Source organism: Mandrillus leucophaeus, unplaced genomic scaffold (genome assembly GCF_000951045.1).
Source record: "Mandrillus leucophaeus isolate KB7577 unplaced genomic scaffold, Mleu.le_1.0 Scaffold94, whole genome shotgun sequence".
In the NCBI taxonomy this organism is placed as follows: domain Eukaryota; kingdom Metazoa; phylum Chordata; class Mammalia; order Primates; family Cercopithecidae; genus Mandrillus; species Mandrillus leucophaeus.
The window spans coordinates 2,225,066-2,251,954 of NW_012110252.1; the positions used below are offsets into that span (position 1 = coordinate 2,225,066).

Consider the following 26,889-nt stretch of genomic DNA (forward strand, 5'->3'; position numbering starts at 1 on the left):
AATTCCCATGCTTTTAGCTAGTATTCGAGATACAAGTGCCCTCTCAGATGAAACAATCAGCAGCAAAGGTCAGAAGAAAGAGATTATATTTTACATCTGTCCTTCAAAGTACTCTACAGCAATTAATTCCTTAGTCATTTAATCCTCACATCTCTGTACCAGAAGGAAAGGGAGTCTAATGGCAGAAAGTTAAAAGACTGAAACATTGCCACCGGGGAATGAGAATCTAAGGTGTCTCTGTGACCATTTAGCAAATGGACAGGAATGATCTTTATCTGTTGTGGCATATCTGGAAAGGAAATTGAATGGCACTGAAGCCACAGAACTCAATCCTTTATCTGGGTTAGGAATGCTACTGATAGTTTAGGGCTCATTGGTCAAGGTTTCTTTCATTTTCTAGCTATTCACTTCACACTATCTCAAGAAATAAGGTGATAAAACCTATTTGAGGAGGAGGAAAAAAAAAAAAAAACCTTGATGATCTTGTGAGAACCATTCTGGAAGATGGACTGTTCTGTCAATGCATAAGGTTTAGAAATTGAGGGGAGGAGGAAAGAGAAAGGAAAAAAGAACTTGATTTTATAGAAATTTCAGCAAAGGTTATCAAAGACTATTAGGCAACTTAATTTCTAGCAAAAAATGAGAAATGCATTAAAGTTATATTGATGTCTATTCTCTGTCAAAACTAGTCATAATGAAGACAGCATTATCACCTGTTTACTAATAAATAATGAAATTATGAAATATGGCTAACAAACAGGCATTGAAAATAATTTTTCTATGGCCAGGTAGACCTATAAAACTTAATGAGCAGGAGAGTGAGGGAATGTCCTTAAAGTGGTCACTAAGATGGCAGAGACATGTGTGGAACCATGGCCTCATGCGTCAGCAGAAGACAGTTTGTCCTTTCAGTCTCGGTAAGTTTTCCAAGAAACATGTCGGTTTTACTAATCTAGAAGTTACTCATAATGCAAGGTGATCTGTACTATAACCAAAGTAATTGGCCTGATTTGCATAAAGCCATCTGCCACTGCAGATGATCCCAAAGCAATAAGCAGAGAGAAGCAAAGCTCGGGGAGAGGGCGGAAGCTCTGAATAGGAAAAGTGAAATATTCTCTTTTCTTCTTATGGAATAAAATTAGACCTTACCATATTTGTGAATGATTCAGAGACTCAAAAGGATTCCCCACAAGGAAAGCTGAAATGGTTTTTACTCATAAAAAAGAAAACACCAACTTGCCTTGGAGGCCTACAGTCTAATCACTGGGATCTGACAACAACATGACCATGAAAGGCAGTATCTGCAGCTCCACAAATGAGAAAAATGAGGAAAAACAGCAAAGAAAAAGTCTGCAAGTGGATGAAGCCTAAGCTGGTCTCAGCAGCATTATGCACATCTGTACCTTGTATTCTTAGGCCAGATTGAATTATTTAGCTCCAATTAGATTTGTGCAAATGGACTCAATAAACCATATTTATAACATGAAGGCTTCAAATGGATTGTAGACTTGATTGTGAGATATTTAATGTCACCCCATCCCACCCCCATCCCTGCAAAAAAAAAAAAAAAAAGGATGAGCAAGGAAGGTACAGACTTGAAATAAACCTCACACCAAATAAACAACCAAATTTACCAGCCACCCACTAGGATAAAACGTTTTCCCAGAAATGGCATGATGGGGAAAGATGAAATAAGACTAAAAAAAACCAACTCAGAGGAGAGACATGAGCAAGACCAGATAGTGATAAAGTTCCCTCCCCACTCTGCCACTGCAAGAAGAATCTTTCAAGATTCACTGTGATGAAAATACCAGTCCCAGGTGATTTTTAAAAAGATGACTTCCCTACAGAAGCCTCAAGACTGTAATGCCTCTTTGAAACTGATCATTTATTTTAGTTCTTCTTATTCTAAATCACTGGGTACTACTTCCTAAGGCTCCAAGGGCATTCCTGAAAATATAAAATATAGAGTCAGTCCAATTTAGCTTTTAGCAAGAAATTTCGCTGTTATACATGCACTTGTAATGGTGGGAAAATCAATTATGAACATCTTAGCACAGAGCGGGGAGGTGGGTTTTTAAGGTTGTTTTTGTACGCTGTGATAGGATAACTGGTTAACAAAATAATTAAATTATACATAAACCAGTTATCCCATGGGGAGAAGGGAAAAACAAAACAAAGCACTTTTTTCTTTGGGAAACCTCGGAGGATTACCAGGATTGGAAAAAAGCCAGCATTGGCAATAACTCCGAGTACTGAAACAAACAGCTCTCAAATGAGCAACATTTTCCTAAATAGGAACACCATTAATAACATTCAGGGAAAATGTTGCTAAAGGTTAATAACAACCTCTTAATCCCTAACTCTGCTTTCTTTTGATCTGTCCAGAGTCCTTTAACAAGCTTAACCCACCAGTACAGGATGCTACCAATAAAGCTGGACCCCAAGGTGAGCCCCACCTTCTATGGCTCTATTTCAAGTCACTCTCAATAGCTCTTCTACTCTTGGCTCTCAGAGCCCTAGCGTCCTACAGCTGTCTTTGACCACCTTCCTTCACACTGTCTCAACTGTGGCTCCTGATACTCTCTTACTGGGACACAATTTATATTTCCCCTCAGTATGGAGACACACTGGGTGCCCCGCCTTCCCGCTACCACCCTCTGCCGTCAACCCCATCTCTGCCCAGTTTTTATGGCCTGGGAAAGACCTGCCTCCAGCCCTCTGACAGGGAAGGGACTGGACAGTCTTAAAAGTAGCCTACGATTCACCACTGTAAGTCTAAGAAATTAAAACCGTCTGAGCTCATGGCAACACGCACACAACAATCGATCCAGGAGAAGCATTCCTCCAGTAACCTTCAATTGGAAAGCAAACTCTTTGACATGAACTAATCTTTTTAGCTCACTAGCCTCAGGCCACAAAATGAAGATGCAACAAAAACAAAGACCAGCCAGGCTAAAACTTTAGAACATCAATGCACATTCCATGGAAAGGACCCTATAAAATCACTTTTCTTGAACAAGGAGATACAAAAGATAACAATTTGTTTTTTTGACATTCCTCCTCACAGTGATTTAAACTTCCTTGAACAAAAAGGGTTTTGCAGCTTAAACATGAACACTGCGAATCAAAGCATTCTCTGAGTCCGTAGAAGTCTAATCTGGTAAGACTTATTTCCAAGGTCTGTAGGATAGACAATTCATTATATTAAAGGGAAAAAACGTGTTGGCAGATACATAGACAACTCAAGTTGGAGTTTAAAGAGGGAAAGAAAAAGTAACAAAGTTACTGGGAAAACTAATAGATTCAATGTATACATGCATGTTGTTAGATATAATATGGCAAAACTTCTAGTAGTAATGTTCTGTTCTTTTGAAAGAATGATTAGTCTTTGTTGTGGCTTTTTCTTTCATGATTAATGTGAAGTATTCTGTTCTAATGGGTCACCAACACACAGGATTTCATGCTGTATTTTTCAGATGATTTAAGTACAATCAAAACTAAATGAGAAAAATATATACGGAAAGTCTGAGATCGTCTGTGGATGATGGTGTTCTGGGTGCTTTTCATTTTCTTTTTGCTAATCTACATATTATACATTTCACAATGAACATTAAGAGAATAATTTTTAAAGGAGTTATATAAGCATGCCATCACGTATGAAGACTTACAATATGTTGGGCTCCATAACACACACACACTACACGATTTAATTCCCCATAGGGCCTTATAACATGGATACTATCAACATGTTACCTGGGATGAAGTCAAGGCTTAATGTGAATTTGCCGCTATAACTTCTCTAGTGAGTGGCAGGGCTGAGTGACAACTCAAATTTGTTGTCTCCCTAACCAGGATACATTAGAGTTACCTTTAGGCCAAGCTTAGTGAGGGATAAGGGACCTATTTCAGCGGGGAAAGATGACTGAATCTGGGATCAGTCAAAATGGACTCTATGCCCAACTATGCAAATAACTAGGCATTTAATTTTAAACCATTTGGCTTTCAAGTTTTCTCATCTACTTTAGAGTTGGATCAGGTAACCCTCTTAATTTTATTATCCTATAAGATCTGAAAGACAGAATTTATGTCATCCTGTTAGGCTAGTTGGTCACATATCAAATGAATACAGTTGACTATATATCTATTCATTTGACACACTGATTACACTTATATATACTCACATTCATAAACATATACACATTTGTTATACTGATGACATCAAATGAAGTTACTCATTAAGGGATAAGCTAAAAAAAAGTAAGCCCCCTGCACTTCTCTCTACCACATGCCAACTCCCGCCTCCTCTACTTTCTAAAGTTTTAATGATAAAATGCAGATAGTAAAGGATGTCTACTCATGTAAGTGGTAAGTGGTTCAGCTTTCTAAGACTGGTCCTCTGCACCAATACCTGAGTTGATTAATATTTTGGTCCTTATCTGAAGAGTTGTGTAGGGGGAGTGGGCTGGGAGAGACCAAGAATAAAAGTTGCGATGTACTAGGAGCCAAGCATGAGAATAAGCCCTTTACACACGTCATCTCATTTGGTCTTTTCAAATAACCTCCTGAGAAAGGCTAATTATCATGCCAGATGAAGAGGCTGAAGCACAGACTAGATACAGCTAAAGACGGAAATGCCACCTGTCTTGTCCCAGAGCTGGTAAGCTCAATCAGTATTTGAAGCACATTGGCTAAACTTCTGGTTCCTACAGTCCCATAAGCACAGTCCCGTCTTCAATACTGGAGTATCACCGCCTAGGTCTTCTAAAAGAAATCCTTTAAAATGATTATACTCTTAGTGCATGGCAGTACTGTACGGTTAACGAATGTAGCAACAATTCTGCTTCCAACTCTTGCTCCTACCATTTGTTCTATGAAGAAAGAGCAAACGAAACACCAAAATTGGATCACATTCTACACATACTCAAATGCTGCAACAGCTTCTCCTTGCTCTCAGAATAAAATCCAGAATTTATACTAAGATCTTACAGAATCTGACTTCAACTCTTACAGTGTTTGCCTCATTCATCCTGCCCTACATAAGCCAACCTCCTTGCAACTCCCAAGAACATACAAGCTCGTTCCTATCTCAGTGGGGTTTCCAGATTTAGGGAAAAGAAAAAGGGTACTCAATTAAATTTTAACCGTAGATAAACAACAGTTTTTGTTTTAGTGTAAGTATGTCCCACACAGCGTTTGTCACATACTTACACTTGAAAAAATTCATTGTTTAGCTGAAATTCAAACTTCATTGGCTGTAATGTATTTTATCTGGTAACCCTATAGCTCAGGGCATCTGCCTTTGCTCTTCTTTCTACTTGAAAGCCTCTTCCTTCTAAAGTGTTCTATGCCTCACTCCCTTACTTCCTTCCATACTATGCTCAAACTTCTCCTTAGAGAAGCCTTCCCTGACCCACTGACTTGGCTACTCTCATCCTCTCTAGTTTATTTTTCCTCAGAGTATTCATCCCTTGTGTCAGTCCTTTTATGTACTGATTTTATTGTTTGCTGCCCCATCTGCAAGTAAGCTCCTTGAGGACAGAAACCTCATCTGTCTGGTTCGTCACTCCATCCCCAGCCCTGAAAACAGTACCTGGCATACAGGCAATGTTCAATTAGTATTTGTTAAGTACTGAATGAATAAATCAAAAAGCATGACTTGGGCACTAAAGAGACTCATGATAATGATACTCTTTTCCACTTACGTGGTGCTTCACTGTTTTCATTTCATTGGAACCTTTCAACCATACACTGAGGGAGGCAAAGCAGGCTTTATCTTGACCTCAATGAAGAGAAACCAGACTGAAAACTCAAGGGAAAGCTCAAAGCCATGTAGGGAAGTGGTGGGATCCAGACAGGGAATCAGGTCTTATGTGTTTCCTATAACACTGTACTGCTGCCCCCTGCCAAGACAGGCAGGAATATTATTAACACAAAGTACAGAACTGACTACCTGCAAGAGACAGAGTACAGGGCCAAAGTGATCCATGAGAGTTCTGCTCAGCATATCAGGGGTTGGGGGCTGGTGTGCAGAACTTAAAGGGATGCTGTAGTAAGTGTTCAATGTGCCACAAAACCAGTAGGGTTCTAACAAGAGGATGATGATGAGACACTCAATAATCCATCCCAAATTGCTGTAAGAGAAGAAAAGCCAATTTTCCCTTACACAGGAGAAGCAGCAAATTCCTCTGTAGCCAACCAGAGATAATGCATAGAGATACTTTCTATAGCAACTCTCACTAGGCACAGCTCCCACTGGATGCTGGCAAAACTGGTCCCAACTGGTCTGTATCCACATGAGGACATTTTGACAATTAGTCACTCAATTTTAAGAGGTAGTCACATTTTAGACACCAATGATATAGCTCCTTTTTTGTGTTTAATGTGCAATTATGCTAAGTGACAATGAGAATAACAAATGGGCAAGAAAGCTGTGCCTTCTAATACAATTGGTTCATTCCATTCTAATAGTCTAATCTGATCCCTTGTATGCTCTCATAATATTAGAGAGCATTATAGTAGTGCCCTCCTATCCACGGTTTCACTTCTGATATTTCAGCTACCCGCAGTCAACCGCAGTCTGAAAATATTAAATAAAAAATTCCAGACATAAACAATTCAGAAGCTTTAAATTGCTCACTGCTCTTAGTAGCATGATGAATGCTTGCAATTCCTGCTCCATCATGCCCAGGGCTAGAGTAGCTCCCTTGTCCAGGGGATCCATGCTATAGACACAACTCACTCACATTAGTCACTTAGTAGCCTTTATGTTACCAGATCAACTGTCTCAGTATCTCAGTGCCTGTGTTCAATAAACCCTTATTTTGCTTAATAGCAGCCCCAAAGCCCAAGAGTAATGATGCTGCCCCAGTTCAGATAAGCCAAAGAGAAGCCATAACATTGTGAGGGAAAAAGCATAGTACATACAGGGTTTGGTACTACCCTCAGTTTCAGGTACCACTGGGTCTTAAAATATATTCCCCATGGATAAGAGAGGACTACTGTATATTAAACGTGTTAATCAGTGCTCAAAACGCCCCTGCTTCGTATCTCAGCTCAAACGTCTTAGCGTATTTAATGCTACAAAGTTTACGACATTTTTTTAAGACTGGAAGGGTTACAGCTAGAAGTTACTCACTCAAAACAAAAAACTATTGCCGATTTAAAAAAAATGCTTCAGATAGAATCACTCGTTCAATAAATACATGTGCCAGACATCACTGTACGTGAGAACAAAACAGACAAAACTCTCTGTGGAGATGACTTTCCTTGTACTTGTTGTTAACGTTAGGTGTTAATGGTCACTCCAGGGCAACTGCACTTCTCTTCCCACTGCCTGCTAAACATCTGTCAGATATCTGCACTTCTTACTTCCTGTCTTCAAATATGGTAAAACATCATTTTCTCAACTTCTCAGTAGGTCCTATCCTGAAAAACTCTGTCCAAAACTGACACCATCACTTATCATAAGTACTTCTTGCTCTCTCTTTAGTATTTCTCCCCAGACATGTACTACAGTCTAGGAGATGATACATCTTACTTTTTTGATGTTGCTAGCTATCTCTCCTTACATAACACAACCATAATGAGGAGGGTTTATTCACTGTTAAATCTCCAGCAGCCAGAAAAAAATCAATAGCAATTAATGCTCCTGGCACTCAGGTTGTGACCCCTAGGCATTATTTCTAAGAGAAACTGGGGTGGTATGCAGGCCGGGGGAGCAAGGTGGTTCTTAGAGATGCTGGTTTCAGGCCCAGGGTGGGAACTGTATGATATGAATCTGGAAGATCTTGGCATACCATAGAACAAGAAAACTATTACAAACTACCATGGTCATGTTAAAAGGTCTGAGAAAGCAGTATGAATAGGTCCTCACTGGCCAAAGCAGGGCAACTTGACAATCAGTAAGAAAATAACTGCAACGGACTGTTCACATGTTTTAATCCATTACTTCATAATGATAATAAAAAACAAAAAGCAAGCAAGCAGAAAGAAAACAAGCTGGAAGATGCTAAGAAATGAACTGGGAAATAAACAGTTTCTTCTATGAACTTCCTCTTAGGGTGACCACATACCTGATGAAGAGTCACATCTCTGCACAGAAGTATTCCTGATATATTAAGAAGGTACTGTTAATGAATTAATGAACCTGGGCACTGATCAATGATGCTAACATCAAAAAAAAATTAAAAAAAAGAGAGAGCGAGAGAGAGAAAGAGAAATCAGGCATTATGTGCCTCCCAACTCAAGTATATAATACCATTATCCATGAAATAACTTGCACAAACAATATTAGATATTATTCTGATCAAACTTCAGATCTAGCTATCACTTTACTGGAAATAGAAGGGGGCAAAGAGCCAGGTTATGCAACAACATAGGCTGTAACCAAAATTCAGAGTAAGACAAACTCTAAGGCAATGAAGCAGTTTCTCTAACAAAAAATTAGAAGGAAGAAAAATAAGAGACAGAAGAGAACCTAAAATGAAGAGAGATTTATGAGACATCAACAATTGCAATTTAGGGTCCTTACTGGAAACCCAGTTCAAATAAATACACTTTAATTTATACAATGGCCTGAAAATATGAATACTAATCTGATGTGAAGGAATTATGTTAATTTTCTGGTGTGAAATAGTATTAGCAGTTATAATGAGAATAGTTGTACAATGTTTTAAAAGAGTCTCTTTTAGAGATACAAATTGAAACAGATATGATGCTTGAGATTTGTCCTAAAATAATGAAGGAGAGGAGGTTATAAATGAAATGAGATTGGCTATGAATTAACAATTGTTGAATATGGATCATGGGCACACAGGAGTTTGTTATACTCTTTCGTAGTACATGCTTGAAATTTTGCACATTAAAAATTTTTTTAAGTATTTTTAAATACTTATAAAAGTAATTTTTAAAGTATTTTTAGGGTCATATAAGAGAAATTATATGAGACAATATTTAAATGTGTATAAAAAACAAATTGGAGATGACAGCATTGAGGCCCCATCCTGCCACATGTATTCCAAGAAGCAGTCAAAGAAGTGTTGGTTTGGGTTTTGGCAAGTCTTGTCCTTTGCTCTTCTGATTTTTGTAGAGTGGAGGCCAGAACAAGAAGTCTAAATATAACCGTTGTAGTATACAACATTCATAAACAGGAAGTGTTGCTAAGAACTTTAGTGGGTGAGGGGCTACAGGGAGAAACAGAGATCAGTTAGGCTGACTAACAAATACTGTTCTTGAAACTCAGGTTTTTTTTTTTTTTTTAATTCTTTTACTAAGGATGTCTCAGAACTCGGGTAGTAAGAGCAACAAATATACATAGATGAAAAAGATACCAATAAAGGCTGAACAGAGAAGGTGAAAAGAATATGATCGTAAATCTCTGCCACCTCCTTTACTGCCCAGAAATATTGTCTTGAGGAAAGAGAAATTCCCATTTCAAAGGGCTGAACATTTAAAGGGTGTGTGTTGGTATTCTCGGGCAACAATCCGGTGATATTTTTAAAAGTACTCCCTGGCCCACCCCAAAATGTTAGTTGTTTTTTCATTCAGGTTTTCTCCTGCAACCTAAACAGTCCATTCTTTATCACTGCCCACTTTGACAAAGTAGTCTGTGCAACACCATTTCCAAGTTATCTTTAGCAGCCAACACAGCTCATAAATCCAAATCATTGTACTGGTTATTAGGATTTCATTTCATGCTCGCATTCACAGACATTTAAGCTTTCAACCTTTCCTGTTGGGCATTAATCTTAGCATTAATCAAGGGATTAAGCACGCTGAATTTAAACTCAAGGTTAATTACATGCTCAGCCAATATTAGTTTTACATACTGCCAAGGGAGAACAGAAAGAAGCAAAGACTTTTACGTCTGTTGTTTATGAAGTATAAGAACTACACTGACAAGTAAGGCATGAAACTGCTTCTTTTGCTCCTTTGTGAAAGAGTCATAGACACACTCTCATGCATCCAGTCCAAATTGGCATTTGAGGCAATAGCTTGCACACATCCCAAGATCTAGCAATCAATCACTGGGCAATTTGATTATTTCAGAGCAACTCTACTTGCAATGGCAACAGAAGTGCATACAAGAAAACCACAAACAAATTAGGAACTTTGGAAAGGTATGACACCTCCTAGGTTCTGTAACAACTGTTTAAAAAGAAAAAAATGTGTCAGTGTCAAATATATCAGTATCATCTATCAATATAATATCAACAGAGATGAAGAAATTCATTCTAAATTTTGTAAAAGCTGATAGCAGTAAAAGGCTCTGCAGATGGTTAAGTTAATATACCTGAAACAATGACATTCAGAGTAATTACTTTTAGGGCTTTGTCTCTATAATGGGAGTAGTTACATGGCTCACAAAAACAGATACAGAAAATGAACTGCCTGATGTTCCGGAAATACAAGGCTGCCTAATGAATCATTTGCTTATTCCTACCACTTGGAAGGGCTGACACCTGGTTTTCATGAGTTACGGCAGCAGGAGAGTTTGTGTTTTTTCTGTAGGGTATCGAAATTATGAGTATTAGAAAACTAGCAATGATGGAGTATTAGAAAACTAGCAGTGAAGATCTATTCATTGAAGTTAGCTAAATTAGAGCCATTTTTCCATCACAAGTGGATTTAACCATACAACTGAATGCTAAGTCAATGGCTACAAGTCAGCTATCCAAGTTCAGTTTTCCTTCATCACAAAGGAGACAGCAGGAATGAAAAGTGCAGGACTTTGGGGCTAAGTGACTTGACCTCTCTGAGCTATCTATGACTTGGCTCTCCATTACTCTTCAGAGTTGGCGAGAGGTTTAAATAAGATCGTGTATAGCTGACCCACAGTATCTGTTGGGGACTGGTTTCAAGACACCCGTGGATATTAAAATCCTCAGATGCTGAAGTCACTTAAATAAAATGGGGTTGTTCTGTATTTGAGGTGTCTGGTACAGGGGAGAATCAATAATATTTCATTCTTCTCTTGTCTGCCCCCAAAGTCCCACCTCTAAAGAAGGGCAACCACTCAGCTTTTATCTCTACCATCTCTAGTACAGTGTCAGAGATATTATAACAAGCAGCTGTGGGGGTATTTTAAGGAAAAATCTTGATGGCTTTGCTTCCTGGGATTTAACCAAAAAATATCCATAGACTACAAGTTGGTGAGGGTGAAAGTACTAACAAGTTTCTAATCCCGTAACTCAGCAGAAGCTGGTGCACTGAGACAACCGTAAGAAAGAAAAATGAAGGAAGAGTACCGTCTCTTAAGATGGGTCTGAATCTAAATGCTCCAATTCAACTAGTGACTGACTATACAAGAGACATTTTACTTCATGTCCTTTTGGCATCTGTCAAAGCTCTGATGTTAAACATAGTTCAAAACAAGAATTGGCTCTTTCAATAAGGATTAGGAATAGAATAAAAGTCACTGGTGCATGTGTTAATCACGTTAACAACTCAAATGAAGATGTCTCTCTCAATCATCTCCCCAGTTGCAAGAGAAACCTAGGAGATGATACAGGAAATAAAAACGCAGGTTTCAGAGTTTACCTAAATAACAGAATAAGGAAAGTTTCAAGACAGCAAGAGAGAATAAACCCACACAGTGAACCAACAGCTCCTACAAAGCCACAGATAATGTCCAAGATTTAAAAAATACTAAGAAGGAATTAACTGGTGTTACAAAACATCTCTACTAATCTCACATTAACAATGATAGGGTGCACTGACTCCATACGTGCAGCTAATTCCAGTGCAAACACAAGTATCATGCCCAGAAATGACAAATCAAGGGAAAATACTCTCACCACAAATAAATATGTATGTAAAGAAATGCACATGTTAATTAGCTTGATTTAGCCATTCCACAATGCAGACCCATACCAAAACATCAAGTTGTATACCATGAATACATACAAATGTTGTCAATTTAAAAACAGGCATTAAGGTAAACAGCTGAATTTCTATATTACCAGAAGTCAAAGGATCTAAAATTGTATTACATTGGTAAATGAGGACTGAAATTGATTGTAATTCAAAAACGGAACAATGTTGCCACATATCATGTCCAAGGCTAAGTGACACCCCACAACTATTCTCAAAAGATCACACCATTTAAAACCATAGAAGTGTCAGTCATGCTATTGAGTATCTTTTATCTGCCAGGTTGTACTCTAAGTACATTCCTATTATTTTATAAAGGAAGAATCCTAGGCATAAAAGGTTAAGTGACCTCATAGAGCTTAGAAAGCAGCAGAAACAGAAGCGGAAGTCAGGTGTAAGACTCTAAGGTAGTATTCCTATTGAAGGGACCATATTGGTGAAATTCTCCTTTAACTCTCATAGGGTACTTATTACAATGGTATGATAACATAGAAAAGCCCAGAGGTTCAGGGTTACACTCAGATTAAAACTTTTAAGAAGAGTTCCCTAGTTATCTCCACCCCTTCTCCTGGTTCAGTTATCTGCATCCTTTCTTCCTGTTGCTTTTACAATGATTAACACATAACATGGTGTCAAGAAAATGTGTTTTCATTAACTGTTGACAAAGAATTCAATAACTGCTCACTGAATAGAATTCAGCCAAGTAACAAAAAGACCACCCGATCATCTGCGTAACAAGAGAGTGGAATGGGCTAATGAAGCATATTTCACACCTCAGGAAGAGAAAACATAGTTGCTGGTTCCAAAATGAAATACTCAGCCTCAGATAGCAAGTGTATGTGATCCATCATGTCTCTTCATCCCATATTCCTCCCTACTTCCCTTCCCCAGAACCTCACTTTTCTCTCAGCTTAGCCATATACTTCACTGGGGACAGGGGTGAGGTGTGACAAAGGGAGGGTAAGAAGTCACAAGTAACTGCAGTCTCTTCCATTTGGATCACTCTCTATGCCTTCCCAGGAGATGGAAGTATGGACATGAAAATCCTCTGCCTCAGCAGCACACCCCAACATGCAAACGCTTAGGAAAGCATGAAATCAGCCCAGCTTGTCAATCATGGAGCCCGGTCAGACTCTGGCTAAATTCTATCATGTAGAAAGGGGAATAAAACTTTTGAAAATTAAACTAAATGAGGAACCTTTTCCTCAGGGCAGGAGAGGTACTTCTAATTGACTTTTCAACTAGAGTGAAGGTCAACACGTGGCCCCAGGCTTCACTCCTCTGGAGAAGGAAATGAGAAGGCAGACCACAGGCCACCCAAGCCCGAAGCCAGAAACTCAAATAAATGCTACCAAGTCAATTTGCCAGCAGCCTGCTAATGAGGAACCTCATACACACAACTCTCAGAGCTGTTCATTTCCAAGAGGTATTTTAACTAGAATTAGCTCTGGGGTTTTCATGATGGCAATGGAACAACCTTGTCCCTCTTCCCCTAAAAAATCATGGAGCCTAGTTGGACCCCCCAAGTCACACACTTTTTGTGTGACTTCAATGTACCCAGGCAAAAGAAGTAATAGTCAGAGAGGGGCAAACCCCACAGAATCAGGGCCACATGTCCTATTAGCAATACTGTTTGGCCTCTATCCCCATCACCCTATGGCAAAGAAAAGAGAGGCATCTGAATCCCACAAGGAAAACCATGGCAAGAATATTTTATTTAGCCTCAAAAATGAAGGTATTCTCCTTCCTGCATGGTATCACCAGCTGTTATTATTGGTCAAATAACAACAGCAACAGCAAACAAAAACGGGGGACAGAATTAAAAAAAGGGCAGCAGAGGGTCTGTGGAGGCACGACCTCAGAATTGGCTAGAACCACAAGATCCCAAAGACCCCTTCCTCCCCCAGTCCATAAAGGGGAAGCCAGCCGGTTTTGATTCCCTAGATTCTAGGTGAAACGGATATCCTTAAAGCCTGTAGGAGATTCAAGTGACCCATAAAGTTCTCTGCAATCGTTAAAAAAAAAAAAAAAAAATACAAAAGCTGCTATTTAAATTCAAGGGTACAAATGAAAATGAGGCTCAGATTTAGGGGAAAAAAGGTAAAAGTAACTAACTTTTAGTTACTTCCCTCCCAAACTTGTCTTACGCATCTCTTCCCTCTGGCTGTTTCTGACTTGTTTCTGTTATAATAAACCAGTAAATGCTTCCTGGGCTGTAAAAGGAGGAGGAGGACATAGACTGCTGTTCAGATCCACACACTAATCCCTACTATAAGCAGTGACTCAAACGCTGAATCTGAATAGGGTGGCCCTGGTGACTGAGATGGCAACCTCTCTAAATATCTGGAGCCCACTCTTGGCCCTGCTTTGATCCTATGCAGGCTGCTTGTACACAAGAAAAACATCTACTGGAGGCAATTCATAAAACATCACTACCCATGTCCAAGAGTACAGATGTGATGTCCTCATGAGAAAAAGAAGTGTTTTAAAAGAGCTCTCACATGTTCATCTAAATCTCAGGGTACCAAATTGAGCATACATGTGCTAATGACAACTGGAATGACTGCTATAGACATGCATATGTATGGGCCCAGAATGCCCCCAATGTACTCAAGTGTCACTGGGAGAATTCCAAAAATAGCTACACAGAGAGCAGGAGCTTCAGCTACATTGAATTCCACCGCAGCATGGATGAGTATGTTGATGGCACAGAGGACCTGAAGATAAAGTCTATCAGCAGGTAGGTCTACCCACATTCCCAGGTTTTCGGAGAGTATTCCATACTTCCCAAGCAGTAGCCCCTGCCTATGTCCATTGTCCCGCCACTCCCAATGTGCAACTGAAAATAACTTTCCCTATGTTGTTTCTCTGCCTTGAATACACTTTTGTCTTTCATTTACCTAACTTACTTCTCACATGTATTTTCAAGATTCAGCTCATATGGCATCTATTCTTGACAAACCCAGGAGATTTCCCAATATTGACTCCTTTATACCTACCCAAGCTGAATGATCCTTTCTCTAAATAATTATATTATTCAAAAAACAAAACCAGAAAATAACAAGTGTTGGTGAGAATATGAAGATATTAAAATCCTTGCGCACTGCTGGTATAAAATGGGGCAGCTGCTGTACAAAACAGTATGGCAGTTCCCCCCATAATTAAAAATACAATTACCATATGATCCAGCAATTTAACTTCTGGGTATATTTCCAAAATAACTGAAAGCAGGGTCTTAACGGGGAGTTAGATTTCAATGAGTCTAGAAGTTCAGTTTTGCAAGATAAAAGGAATTCTAGAGATGGACAGTGGTGATGGTTAAAACAATAATGTGAATATATTTAATTCCACTGAACTATACATTTGAAAATGGTTAAGATGGCAAATGTCATGTTATGTCTATTTTACTACAATTAAAAAAAAAACTAGGAAAAAAGGAAATAGCTAACTAACTCCACTTATTTTTCCCTCAAGGGGGAAAAAAAATCATCCTTCCTGAGGAGTAGGGAAAGTAATGAAGGGCGGAATCATTGGTCCTCCATATAAAAATACCACACGTTTTTAAGCTTTTCAAATTTCAGACTCAGCTACAGAACAGTCCAACAAGTCACATCTGCCCCCAGGAGCCACAGAAAGCTACTCACCTCACTGAGGTAAATAAAAAAAGAGCAGGTGGACCCATCCACTCCATAGTCTGCGTAGCAGGGATCTGAACGCCACATGTCTTTCATCCACTGAAACAAGAAGAACATCTCTGAGCAGCCCATTCACAGGCCCTCCACATCTGCTGACAGGGAAGGCGAGGATAGGAATGGTGAAGACGGAGTGGATGGCTCAAGCTGTGGCCTAAAGAACTGAGTGACAGAGTCACTGAGCTAAGGTCAAGATAGCCAGGTGCGCAGCTCACCTCCTTGGATGATTAACAGGAAGACACTGGCTTACATTAGGCCTCAGCAGAAGTGCTTAGAGTGGAGAGTAAGGTTGTGGTACAGCAGGCAATAAAGCCCAGGAGAGGCGGTGGCTCGGGGATTTTTACCAAGATCAAGTGCCTAATGGGACTCTGATATCTACACCCCCTCCAGGAACTCCAGTTCCAACAGCCCACAGCATGGTACCTGAAACAGTGTGTGCAGGAGGGCACAAGTGAGTGTTGACACACGGCCCACATGGATACCACCCAAATGTTTCTGGGGCTGGTCCCACTGTCATAACTACATCCCTGAATGGACACTTTTCTCTGAAAACTACTGAGCAGGGAGTGGTCTCCCCAGGGACAGGCCATACAAATAGGATTTCTGAAAAAAAAAAAAAAAAAAAAAAGCAGCCAAGTAAAAGAGCAGCCAAGTGTCTCTGGGTACTCAACCACAAATGCAAATGTGACACTTAAACCACAATCTGAAGGCTTCAGAGCAGGAGCCTGGGGACTGAGAGGGTGGGGAGTTGGACACTAAATAACGGCAGTTCCTTGTCATTGGTCCTCGAAGGATCACCTGCTGGAGGCTGGGAAACAGAGAGGGGAAGTCAGCTTCAAAGACTTAGCAGGTGCCTGAAATGGTCCAGGCTCTCTCCTGCTGACCAGTGAGCGCCACTGTTGACCAACCCCACATGGTTGACGCAGGCAGAGCAGGGTTGTCATGGCCACAGCCAAAGCCGGCAGAATGGAGGCACCCCATAAATGATTCATGTCAAGGGCTCACTCACCCATTTGTATCACTGAGGAGGAAAAGGAAGGGAAAGGAAAAAGAAGAGGTGTTTGTGCAGACTGGGGATGATGAAAATGACCTTGCTCGCCTCTGCCTTACCTTGATCTTTCCCTCACAGTGGGGGTAGCCGTCCATAGGAGGCAATACACATTTTTCTTGAGCTCCGTTAATGATATCTGTGAAGAATGAAAAACAACAGAGGATACAATGAGATCTATAAAACACAAGCCTAACATTCTTGTAAGCCAAGAGGTAGGGAGAGAAACCAAAAAAGAAAGGTCTCTGTTGGCAGCCATGCTCTGATACATGGAGCCCCTCCAGCTCGAACATAGCTGACTGGTTCACAGTGATGACTGACCTGAGGACAGCCCACCTACAGGCTGGTCAGAGACCTATGACAACATGTGTGGCCCGGCTTAAAAAAGTGATCCAGGCCAACCAGAGTGCCTGCTTAGAAATCTGCAATTGGGCAACTAAGAAACCAAACAAGCAGGGAGCAGAAAATAGAGCCATGTGATTACGAGGGTCCTCCAGCACTGGTAGGGACATTCTAGGCTATGTGGGCAAGCTGGGGCCATGAACAGACCTCGTGAAGACAACTGCATGAGCTGAGAAAGCCAGTAGGCCAGAGAGATGTGAATAGAGCTGGTGCACAGAGAGTCATAAGATGTATCTGCACCATCCTAAGGAACTCCCATCCTGCATCCATGGGATACAGCTTCTTACAGACCTAGTCCTTAGATTTCCATGAAGGTCTCCTTATTGTTTCAAGTATTTCCTCACAATAAACTCCTTTTATATTAGCTAGTTTGAATGGGTTCCTATTCCTTGTAACTGTAGGGTCAAAATGAAAACAAATGCCTTTGAGAAGCTAAGGGTCATTTCCTTCTCCTTCTGAGAAGCTAAGGGTCATTCAATATAGTCCTCCTAGCTATTTAAAACAATATATTATTGTGAACTAGCGCCATCCTACAGTGCTATAGAACACCAGAGCTTATTCCTCCTGTCTAGCTATAAAGAAATGAGAAATGTTTGAGATTATGAAAATGCTAATTACCCTGATCTGGTCACTATATATTTTATGTATCACAACATCACATCACTAAGTACCCTATGAATATATATAATTATGTCGATTAAAAAAATTAAATGGAGCTTACAGTCTAATGGTGGAGAACATACAAATAAATGAACAATGAACAATGGAACAACAGTATAACAGGCATTATGGGGGGCTGGGCAAGGAAAGACACCCAGCCTACTCTCCAAAGCTCCAAGAAGGCCTCCTGCATCCAGTGACATCTTAGCCAAGATGTGAAGACAAAGTGGGAGTGAGCCAGCCAAAGGGACAATCTAACGATGCCGTTCAAGGAACTGAGGTGGTCTCCAACAGAAAGAAGTGTGAGGTACTCAGGCCAGACAGGAGATGCAACAGGAAAGGCTTCAAATACCACAATAAGTACCCTGATCTTTAACCTAAGAACATGGTGGAATAATGTTATAGAGGGGAAGATTATGATCACATTGTTACGTAGGAATGACCATTTTAGTCGGAAAACAGGACAACCCTAAACCTACACGTTTCTCTTTTCAGACCTACTATATATTCCAGAAATGTCTGGAAAATATCATTACTTACTGCTGATAGTTTTCTAAAGAAAGCAATAATCAAAAACTAGATTCCAAACTGCAATATTATTTCACAGGGGTATTGAAATAACTCAGTGGCTGCTGGGACTGAGACGGAAGTTGGTGCTAAGAAGGATTTCACCTGTCCCTTGAAAACCAGTTATTTTGATAGTCTGTCACCAAAATTCTTGACCTCTTGATTCAAGTATTTCAATAAGCCCTCTATCTGTTAAGAATAACTAGAGCATAAAAAAAATACCCTCTTTCTCATGGGTCTCTTAGTAGTTAAAATGGAGGTTACTTGGCTTGTCAGAGCCCCTGTTGCATGATGTGTAAAATGGGAATGACTCTGCCTCTATTTCATTCAGCTCTTACTAAATCAACACCCAACAAGAGGCTGGCCTGGAATGCCCAATGGCAGATACCACAGACCACAGTAGGTGCTTAAAAGTTGGCATTTGCTATATAATTCCACACAACTTTCACTTGCTATATCTGGGAAAACAGCATTTCAAATGCACAGACATTTCTGGAAAAGCATTCTGTGTTTTTGAAATAGATGCAGACTTGAGGTGGAAAGAGCTCCAGAAGCCCTAACAAATGGAATGCCTCACCAGAGAATAGTATTTTGCAGCGACCATTATACCTATCACTATTTTTTAATTCTGATTTTGCTTGCCAATGCTTACTTGGCATGATGGGGGGTTTTGGCCAAGCAAATGAGCAGCAGCAGAGGTTCCACGAAATTAGGCACAGTCTATGAGAGCCTGCAGTTGGTAATCAGACATTTTAGGGGGTACCTGGCAGGGAAATGCCACCCCCTTTACACCACAGATACTATTCTACTCCTGGAATATTCACTGCCAACTAGAGGCTACTGACACGGTGGTGTGGTAGGGTGGGGTGAAGCAGGCTCATTGAATGAGAAAATAAACTAACAGGTCCATGAAGGCCTGCGAGCAAAGCCCCAAAGCTGACAGTGTGGGTCCATTCATTAAGAATTTCAAGGAATAAAGTTAAGGGTTAGCACTTTTTTTGTAAAGAACCAGAAAGTAAATATTTAAGACTCTGTGAGCCACAAGGTCCCTGTCTCAACTACTGAACTCTGCTGTTGTCATGAAAAAGCAGCCACAGATAACAGCTGAACGAATGGATGGGCTGTGTTCCAATAAAACATTATGTACAGAATCAGGCACAGACCCCCCTGTTGCTATGCTAGGAGATTCCCAAAACAAGGCCCCTCATTTCTGCCAGAGCCTCCTGGACTGACTTCTTTCAAGACAACCTGCAGGACTTCCTCTTCCTGGAATGTCCTTCTCCTCAGTCCCTCCAGGTCACCACTCTTAATCTGCCCAGTTAAAGCCCCTTCCCCTTTCTTCAGCTAAAGCCAACACCTCTCTGAAGAAACAGTCCTTAATTCTTCCTTCCCACGCCTAGTCAGGATTGTATTAGGAATCCTGTCCTCCTCTGGGCTTCCCTGGCCTCTTGCTCATGTCTCTCCTAACTGCAGTGAGTGATTGTGTTTTATTCCTTTATGGCAGTCCATCTCCCCTCCTAGTGCATGAGGAACCTATAGGAAAGTTAGTGTCTAGAGATCCAGCAGGAAGACATAAGTGCCATCTGACGGAATAAACACAGGCATGTTCCCCTCTGCCCAACAGTCCTGACTCCTGGGCTCAGCGAGAACTAGACTGAGCGGAGACTCCCACCAGGCCAGGGCTTTTCCTCTTCCTCAAACTGGTGGTTTGTCAGCTAATTCAACAGAGTCTCCTCTGCAACTCCATGTTCTTATACATGAATTTTCTCTCCTTTATTTAGTTACACAGTGATGGGTCTGAATAGATAAGGGGCTTCCAGAGGCATTGGTTTAAGAGTGCTCAAGGTTCTCGGGTAGAGGGAATCTGTGACTGGGAGAAACTGGGAGTCCCAGTCTTCCCAGCATGGGGCAGAACTGCTCCCAAACCTGACCAGGAATAACCTGACCAAGACCTTCCAACACACCACAGCTCATAAGGACTTCCAGCTCCTTTTCAAAGGATGGCTCCTCATTTTGTTTCTATCAAATGACCAAAATTCTATAAACATTTTTATTAGTTTGTGTCCATGGAGGACCTTCCTAACTGTGGAGGTGCCTCTCATCTAAATTTGGTTAAGAAACAAAACTTTGGGCCAAAAAAGGTTAATGTTACTGCTTTCCAGGGGAAACTGAGCTTACTATACACAAGCTCTCTTCAAAAGAGGGAGGTAGGTACTATGCTTATAGCCTGGGTGATGGTATCCATGGAACCTCAAGCCTCAGCATCACAGTTACTCATGTAACAAACTTGTATGGCATGGATTCTTTATAATAAAAGTTGAAATAAAGTAAAAACCGAGGGTATACAAAGAAAAAAGGAGAAAGATCTGCCAAGACATGTAACTTGAATGCTCTCCCTGCTGTTAATCCCAAGCTTTCCCCATGCCATTTTTTTAAAATGTTGAAAGGGCAAGGAAAATAAAAATTTTAAGTGTAAGCAATGAAGCTCAGCTCTGTTTAGGATTCAGTTTTATCCATTACCCTTACACCAGCCCAAGTTGCAACATCTTTCCCCCAAAACTTCACCTCCGTATGATCCTGTGGAATTGGCAACCAGGTATCTACACAGAAGGCAGATTATGCAGGTGTAAAAATTCTGTTGCTTTATCAGTCACTTGTGCCCACATGATGTAGTGGGTGTTCGAATATGGGTTTAATCTAAGTGAAAAAATACTTTTCCTGCCATCAAAAATGCTTAAGATTCAGGAGGAACATATACACTGCAGGAGCAGAAGCAGCACGAGATGTCACAAACACACACAGCGGGGGTGTTCCTGTGAGGCGTGGAGCCAGATTCTCCTGACAGTCCCAACAGACACACACATATCGAGAGAGACGTGTACAGAGGGAGACAACGGCATTTCACATACGTATTAAGAAGCGACAGGGATAAAGAAATACGAAACCAGACAGATATATATGTGTGTGTGTGTGTGTGTGTATTTCTTGCTGTCTATGGCGTCAGAGCAAGGAAAGAAAAAGGGGAGAGTCAGAGCAGGAGAAACTGGTATGATGGTCTCAAAGGAACGGTGAGAATAGAAATAGCGTGATATAGGACAGGAAAAGAAACGGATGGAGGATAACTTGCCTTGATACATCATATACATTATCCCGTTTTAGAAAAAAGGAAGATGGTTACCTCATCCGACAGTCTGAAAGGGAAAGCCTTTAAAATCCTCAGCACTGACCTCCAAATTCAGCCCACCTTCACTGGGCATCTGCTGCCTGCCACGTGCTGAAATGCCAACACTGCATCCTTGTAAGACTCAGCCCTGCCTTCTGGGGGCTGGCACATGTGGGAGGAAGAGAAACCACACACAACAGTGAATGAGGTGCCTGGCAATGAAGCCTCCTCTACCCGTCGGTACTCCCAGGATACATGCCCAGCACACTGGAGACCCCATATTGTTTAATAACGGAAGGAACAAATGCAATGAAGAAATGGAGTGCCCAAGTTCCAGAGAACTGAAGAGGAAAGAAAGTGCCACAGATAAAAAGCAGTGGGAGAGCCCTACTTGGAGTCACTGACCCAAAAAGTCTGAGTTCTGGACTGCACATGCCACACAACTGAGGAAAACAGCAGAAAGCTGCAGTAGTGGGAGAAAAGTCATTCCTGATGCTGGGAGAAGGGACATGGCCTGGCCCCATGTGAATTACTAGCAGTCACATCTTACTGGTATTAAAAAAAAAAGAGGTTTACAGTTGTAGATTTTTTTTCTTTTTCTTTTTCTTTTTTTTTTTTTTTTTTTGAGACAAAGTCTGGCTCTGTCACCCAGGCTGGAGTGTAGTGGCACAATCTCGGCCTCCCAGGTTCAAGCGATTCTCCTGCATCAGCCTCCCAAGTAGCTGGAACTACAGGTGTGTGCCATCGTGACTGGTTAGTTTTTGCATTTTTAGAAATGCCATTTCACCATGTTGGCCAGGCTGGTCTTGAACCCCTGGCCTCAATCGATCCATCTGCCTCAGCCTCCCAAAGTGCTAGGATTACAGGCATGAGCCACTGCACCCAGTCTGGAGATAATCTTAATAAATCATTTGTTAACTGTCCCACTGCTTGTATAACTCAGATGCTAGGTGCCTTGGATGTTACACAAAGCTATTTTCATCTTCTAATTGCCTAGGATCAGTATTTATGCATACATAGAGATGCTATCGTCCATTTTTTTTAAAGTATCACCAACTATCAACTATGCGGCATCATAAAACATTCACTTATTACAAACTTATTTAAAGTTTTTAATAATCACTCCTCACTGCTGAATAAAGGAGATCTGGAAATATGGTTAGAAAAAGAATCTCAAAAACAAAGAGGATGGAAGTCAGGGGTTAATCCCACTTCTGTCAATGCTTACAGGTGGTACCATGTGTAAGAATCTCAACTACCTGTTCCTGGACCAGGATGATAAAGTGAGGAAATGGAATGGAGGAGAGTGGATGCAAGAGAGAGAGACAGGTGTTTGCATGAGAGCCTCACACAGAAGACAGTTCTTTCAGAGCAATGGCTGACCATACTAGGAAGAGAGCCTTTATATCAAGGCTCACTTTCCTATATACTAATTCTATACAGCAAAGATGACAGGTGTTGTTTGAGATGACACTTCTTTTTAACAATCTGTAGAACACAGGTCCATTAACTTTTTATCTAGATCTGGACAGGCATGTGATAGATTAAGGGCATCTAAATCCCTCACCATTGCCATTTTAAAGGGTAAAAAAGGGAAAGAAAAAAATAGAAAAAGCAAGTTTATAAAAACTCTCAGAAACCTCAAAGAACATGAGTATCTGTTGACCCCAGGAAGTTACAGGAAACTGATTCAGTCTCCTTACCCAGTTGTTTTGCTGATCCTAAGATAATCAACTTCGCGAGCAAGGGCTCCAATCAGTGCAATGACACCCTAAACATATTTTCTCTCAAAAGATAAAGGTCTCCAGCGATTCTATTTTGTGTCAGATGCGGTAGCATTTCTCTTGGCATACCTGATATGAACATGTGGCCATGCTTATCAGATGGCCCCTGCAAAGTGCAGCCAAATGAGCGTGCCACTGGCCTGGCTGCTCAGCAATGGCTGGGAACCGACTCAATCTCCACAATGGGCTTGGAGACCCAACTCTTGCCAGCACCTCCATCAGCTGGCTTGGCTTCAGGAGTCGATGGCAATAAATCAGATTGAAATCAGCCATGGTGGAATATAGTCTCCCATTGAAAATGACCTCAACAGTCACTCAGCTTGGCAAATATTCATTTAGGAATGCTTTACTTTTGCACTATAAAAAAAGTAATTTGATTTCTGTTACTGAGTCATGTACATGAATTCCAGGACCAGGGCCCCACAGCAATAGGCAGTTCCCTCCCCAGCAAGCAATTCAGAAGTCAAGATATGGGAAACAGGCAAGACTCACTCATGGACTCCCAGAGGTGTATACTGGGATCTCTGAAAATACTTGTTTGCATATTATTTTTGTTTTGTTTTTTAATCTAAGTTGACAATAGAATCATCATTGCATAAAATAATTTTAGAGCTGCAAGGGACTTCTGAAACCACACCATTCAATAACCCTCTACTTTTCCTGATTCATAACACTAAGGCCTAGAAAGAGATGAAGTGCCTTCCTCATTCATGGATTAGACAAAATCCACTAGCACCTTCTATGTGCAAAGCACTCTGCATGTTCAATGAGACATATGCCTTCAGAGTCAAGATTATTTCCACAACACTGTTAAAACGCATATCATCACATCATCATCTTCATGTTCTACGTGGGAAATTTCAAGAGCGAACACAGTAACAAATTCTTATTCCCTCTTGAAGAAGCACCTCCAAGGGCCTCATGGACTTGCTGTATAAAAACCAGGAGCTACAGTACTGCCCATGTACAAATACTATGAACATAATGGAAGTCAACAAGAAAATCAAATTCAATGTATATATATGGGTCTTCTATGTATAGCTTTTCAAGAATAGAACTAATGTATAAAAAGAATAAAGTTGTGATGACTATGAAAACACATGGCCAAGATAATGTCATAAAATTTCAAATCACAATTCAGCCAAATAACTCCAGATTCTTCATACCTCCTTTTGTCATATCCTCTGTTATTTATTTATTTTACGGCAGGATTGTCTAATTAAGCTGTTAAGCCAGCATTAAGATTTCTCCCTTTTTGGTAAATTAGTATTAAAAAGGGGATCTAGGACCGAGATTCTCAGTATGAAAAACAGTTATATAAGAATGCTATTTACACACAGCCATAATATCATATTTACACCAACCCTCCATTCTGATAAGCCCCACGGTGCTGCTACTAGAAATGGTCAGCCAGGGAAAAGGTTATCACATGCCTGGGAGCACACAGATGATAGGAAGAACACAGCTGGGGTTAAATAATTGCTACTGACAAGAGTGGGCACAGCTTATCATCATTAGTCATCAGGGAAATGGAAATCAAAAGCACAATGAGGTACAACTTCACATCAACTAAAACAGTTATAATAAAAATTCAGATAACCACAAGTGTTGACAAGGATGTAAAGAAAGCAGAACCCTCAACAAGTAGAAAGATAAAACAGTGTAGTTGCTTTGGAAAACAGTCTAGCAGTCCTTAAAAAGTTAAACAGACTTATCATCTCAGTCAACAACTCTACTCCTTCGTTTACACTATGAAAGAATAAAAACATAACTACACAAAAATTTGTACATAAACGTTCATAGTAGCCTTATTCATAACAGTCACAATTTGGAAACAATACAAACATCCATCATCCAATTAACAGACCAAATATGGTATATCCATAAAATGGAATATTATTCAGCCATTAAAAGGAATGAGGTGCTAATCCATGCTTCACAGATGAACCCTGAAAACATTATGCTACATGAAAGCAACCAGTTAGACAGGCCACATGAGATTCCATTTACATGAAATGTTCAGAACCTACAGGCAAATCTAGAGAGACAGTGAATTCATGGTTGTTTAGGGTTGAGGAAAGGGAGAAGAGGTGATATGGTGTTTCTTTTTGAAGTGATGAAAACATTCTAACACTGACTACTGTGGTGGTTGTACAACTGAATATACAAAAAGCCACATTCAATTAATTATTTTGATTTTTTTGTAGAGATGAGGTCTTGCTATGTTGCCCAGGCTGGTCTCAAACTCTTGAGCTCAAGCCATCCTTCCATCTCAGCCTTCCAAAGTGCTGGGATTACAGGCTCCACACTCGTTCCTAAAAGCCTTAAATGAAACACTTTAAATATGTGAAGTGTGTGGTATGTAAAATTATCTCAATAAAGCTGTTACAAAAACCAGAAAAATTCTGACATTGACTCATTCAACAAATACTGAACCTAAATTACAGCATTTGTCATGATTTCAGTATTTCCTGGGAAGCAAAGAGAAACACAAAACATTATTCACCTTGAGGGAGACTTAAATATGCTTAGAACCCAAAACTTGCTCACCACAAAAGGCAGTTAATAGCCCAATGCAATATACACCTCCCATGGGCTAGATGGGACATGCCATGAGCCAGCAAAATGGGAATAATCTGGAGCCCTGAATATCAGTGTAGAGAAGAGCCATTCTATTGGCCTGGACTGCTCACTACTGGATTATCATGTGACAGAGAAACCACCCTCTGTCTCAATCCAACACTGCATTTTTAGGTCTCTTTGTTGCAGCAACTTAGTTTAAACCTTGAGTAACCACTGGACAAAGGGGATTTGAGTTGAGCTCTAACGTAGAGTAGACAGGAGAGAAAAGGGAAGATGAGGACACTGAAGAACAGCAGTAATAATGATGGTAGCCAACAGACTGAGCATCTACTAGGAATACCACTGTATGTTATGTACACCGATTACTCGATTGAGCCTCACAATACTAAGTACTATTATCCTTCATTCTGCTGCAGAAGACACTGAGGCCCACGCAGATTAAGTAACTTGGCCAAGGTCACAAGTTAGCCACTGCTAGCCCTATCTGCACATTTAAACATTACTTGGGGACCTTTTAAGAATGTGCCTCACCCTCCAGACATTCTTATTTAAATGGCCCCCAGGCAGTGGTTCTGCTATCCCCCTTTGTAATGCTCTCCCAACCTCAGGTGATTCTAAAGGGCAGCCACAGCTGGGAATCAATAGAATAAAAGGTGAAATAACAATGAGGAAAAGGAAAGGCCAGGGATGGAAAACAGATTTATGTTTCAACAATTAGAATGTTTTACCAGGACAGCAAATCTACCCACAGTGGGTAGGCATAACCAATCAATCATCTCTGTCTGAGAGGGCACAGGAGAGCAGAGGGGGACACTTTGGCTAAAGCAGAGGATTCAGGGTAGGGTAGTAAGAAATACAGTTGGAAAGGTATGCTGACACGGCCTGCCACAGAATCATGAATTCCAGTCTCAGAATATAATTTATCACTGTTATCACAGCAGGAAACAGGAAGGCCACTGAAAACACGTGTGGAGTTTCAGTACAACGGCCAGGGGAAGTAACTAATGGTCTTTGAGTAGAGAAACAACATTTTGGAAAAAGGTGAAATCCAGAGGAAAAGGGGAATGAAAGTCACATTTTGTGGATAAAAATGTGACCATGTGTAATTTAAAAGAT

At 40.5% G+C, this 26,889-nt stretch overlaps 1 protein-coding gene across 1 annotated transcript in view; it reads right to left on the reverse strand.

The window, feature by feature from the left end:
• The window catches only part of MGAT5 (mannosyl (alpha-1,6-)-glycoprotein beta-1,6-N-acetyl-glucosaminyltransferase), a 327,806-nt gene that overhangs the window by 116,549 nt on the left and 184,368 nt on the right, over positions 1 to 26,889 (reverse strand). The window contains exons 4-5 of the mRNA XM_011970295.1: positions 16,677 to 16,753; positions 15,519 to 15,608 (exon numbers count right to left, since the gene is read on the reverse strand). Coding sequence (XP_011825685.1) covers positions 15,519 to 15,608; positions 16,677 to 16,753 — 167 coding nt within the window. The remainder of the gene's footprint in view (positions 1 to 15,518; positions 15,609 to 16,676; positions 16,754 to 26,889) is intronic.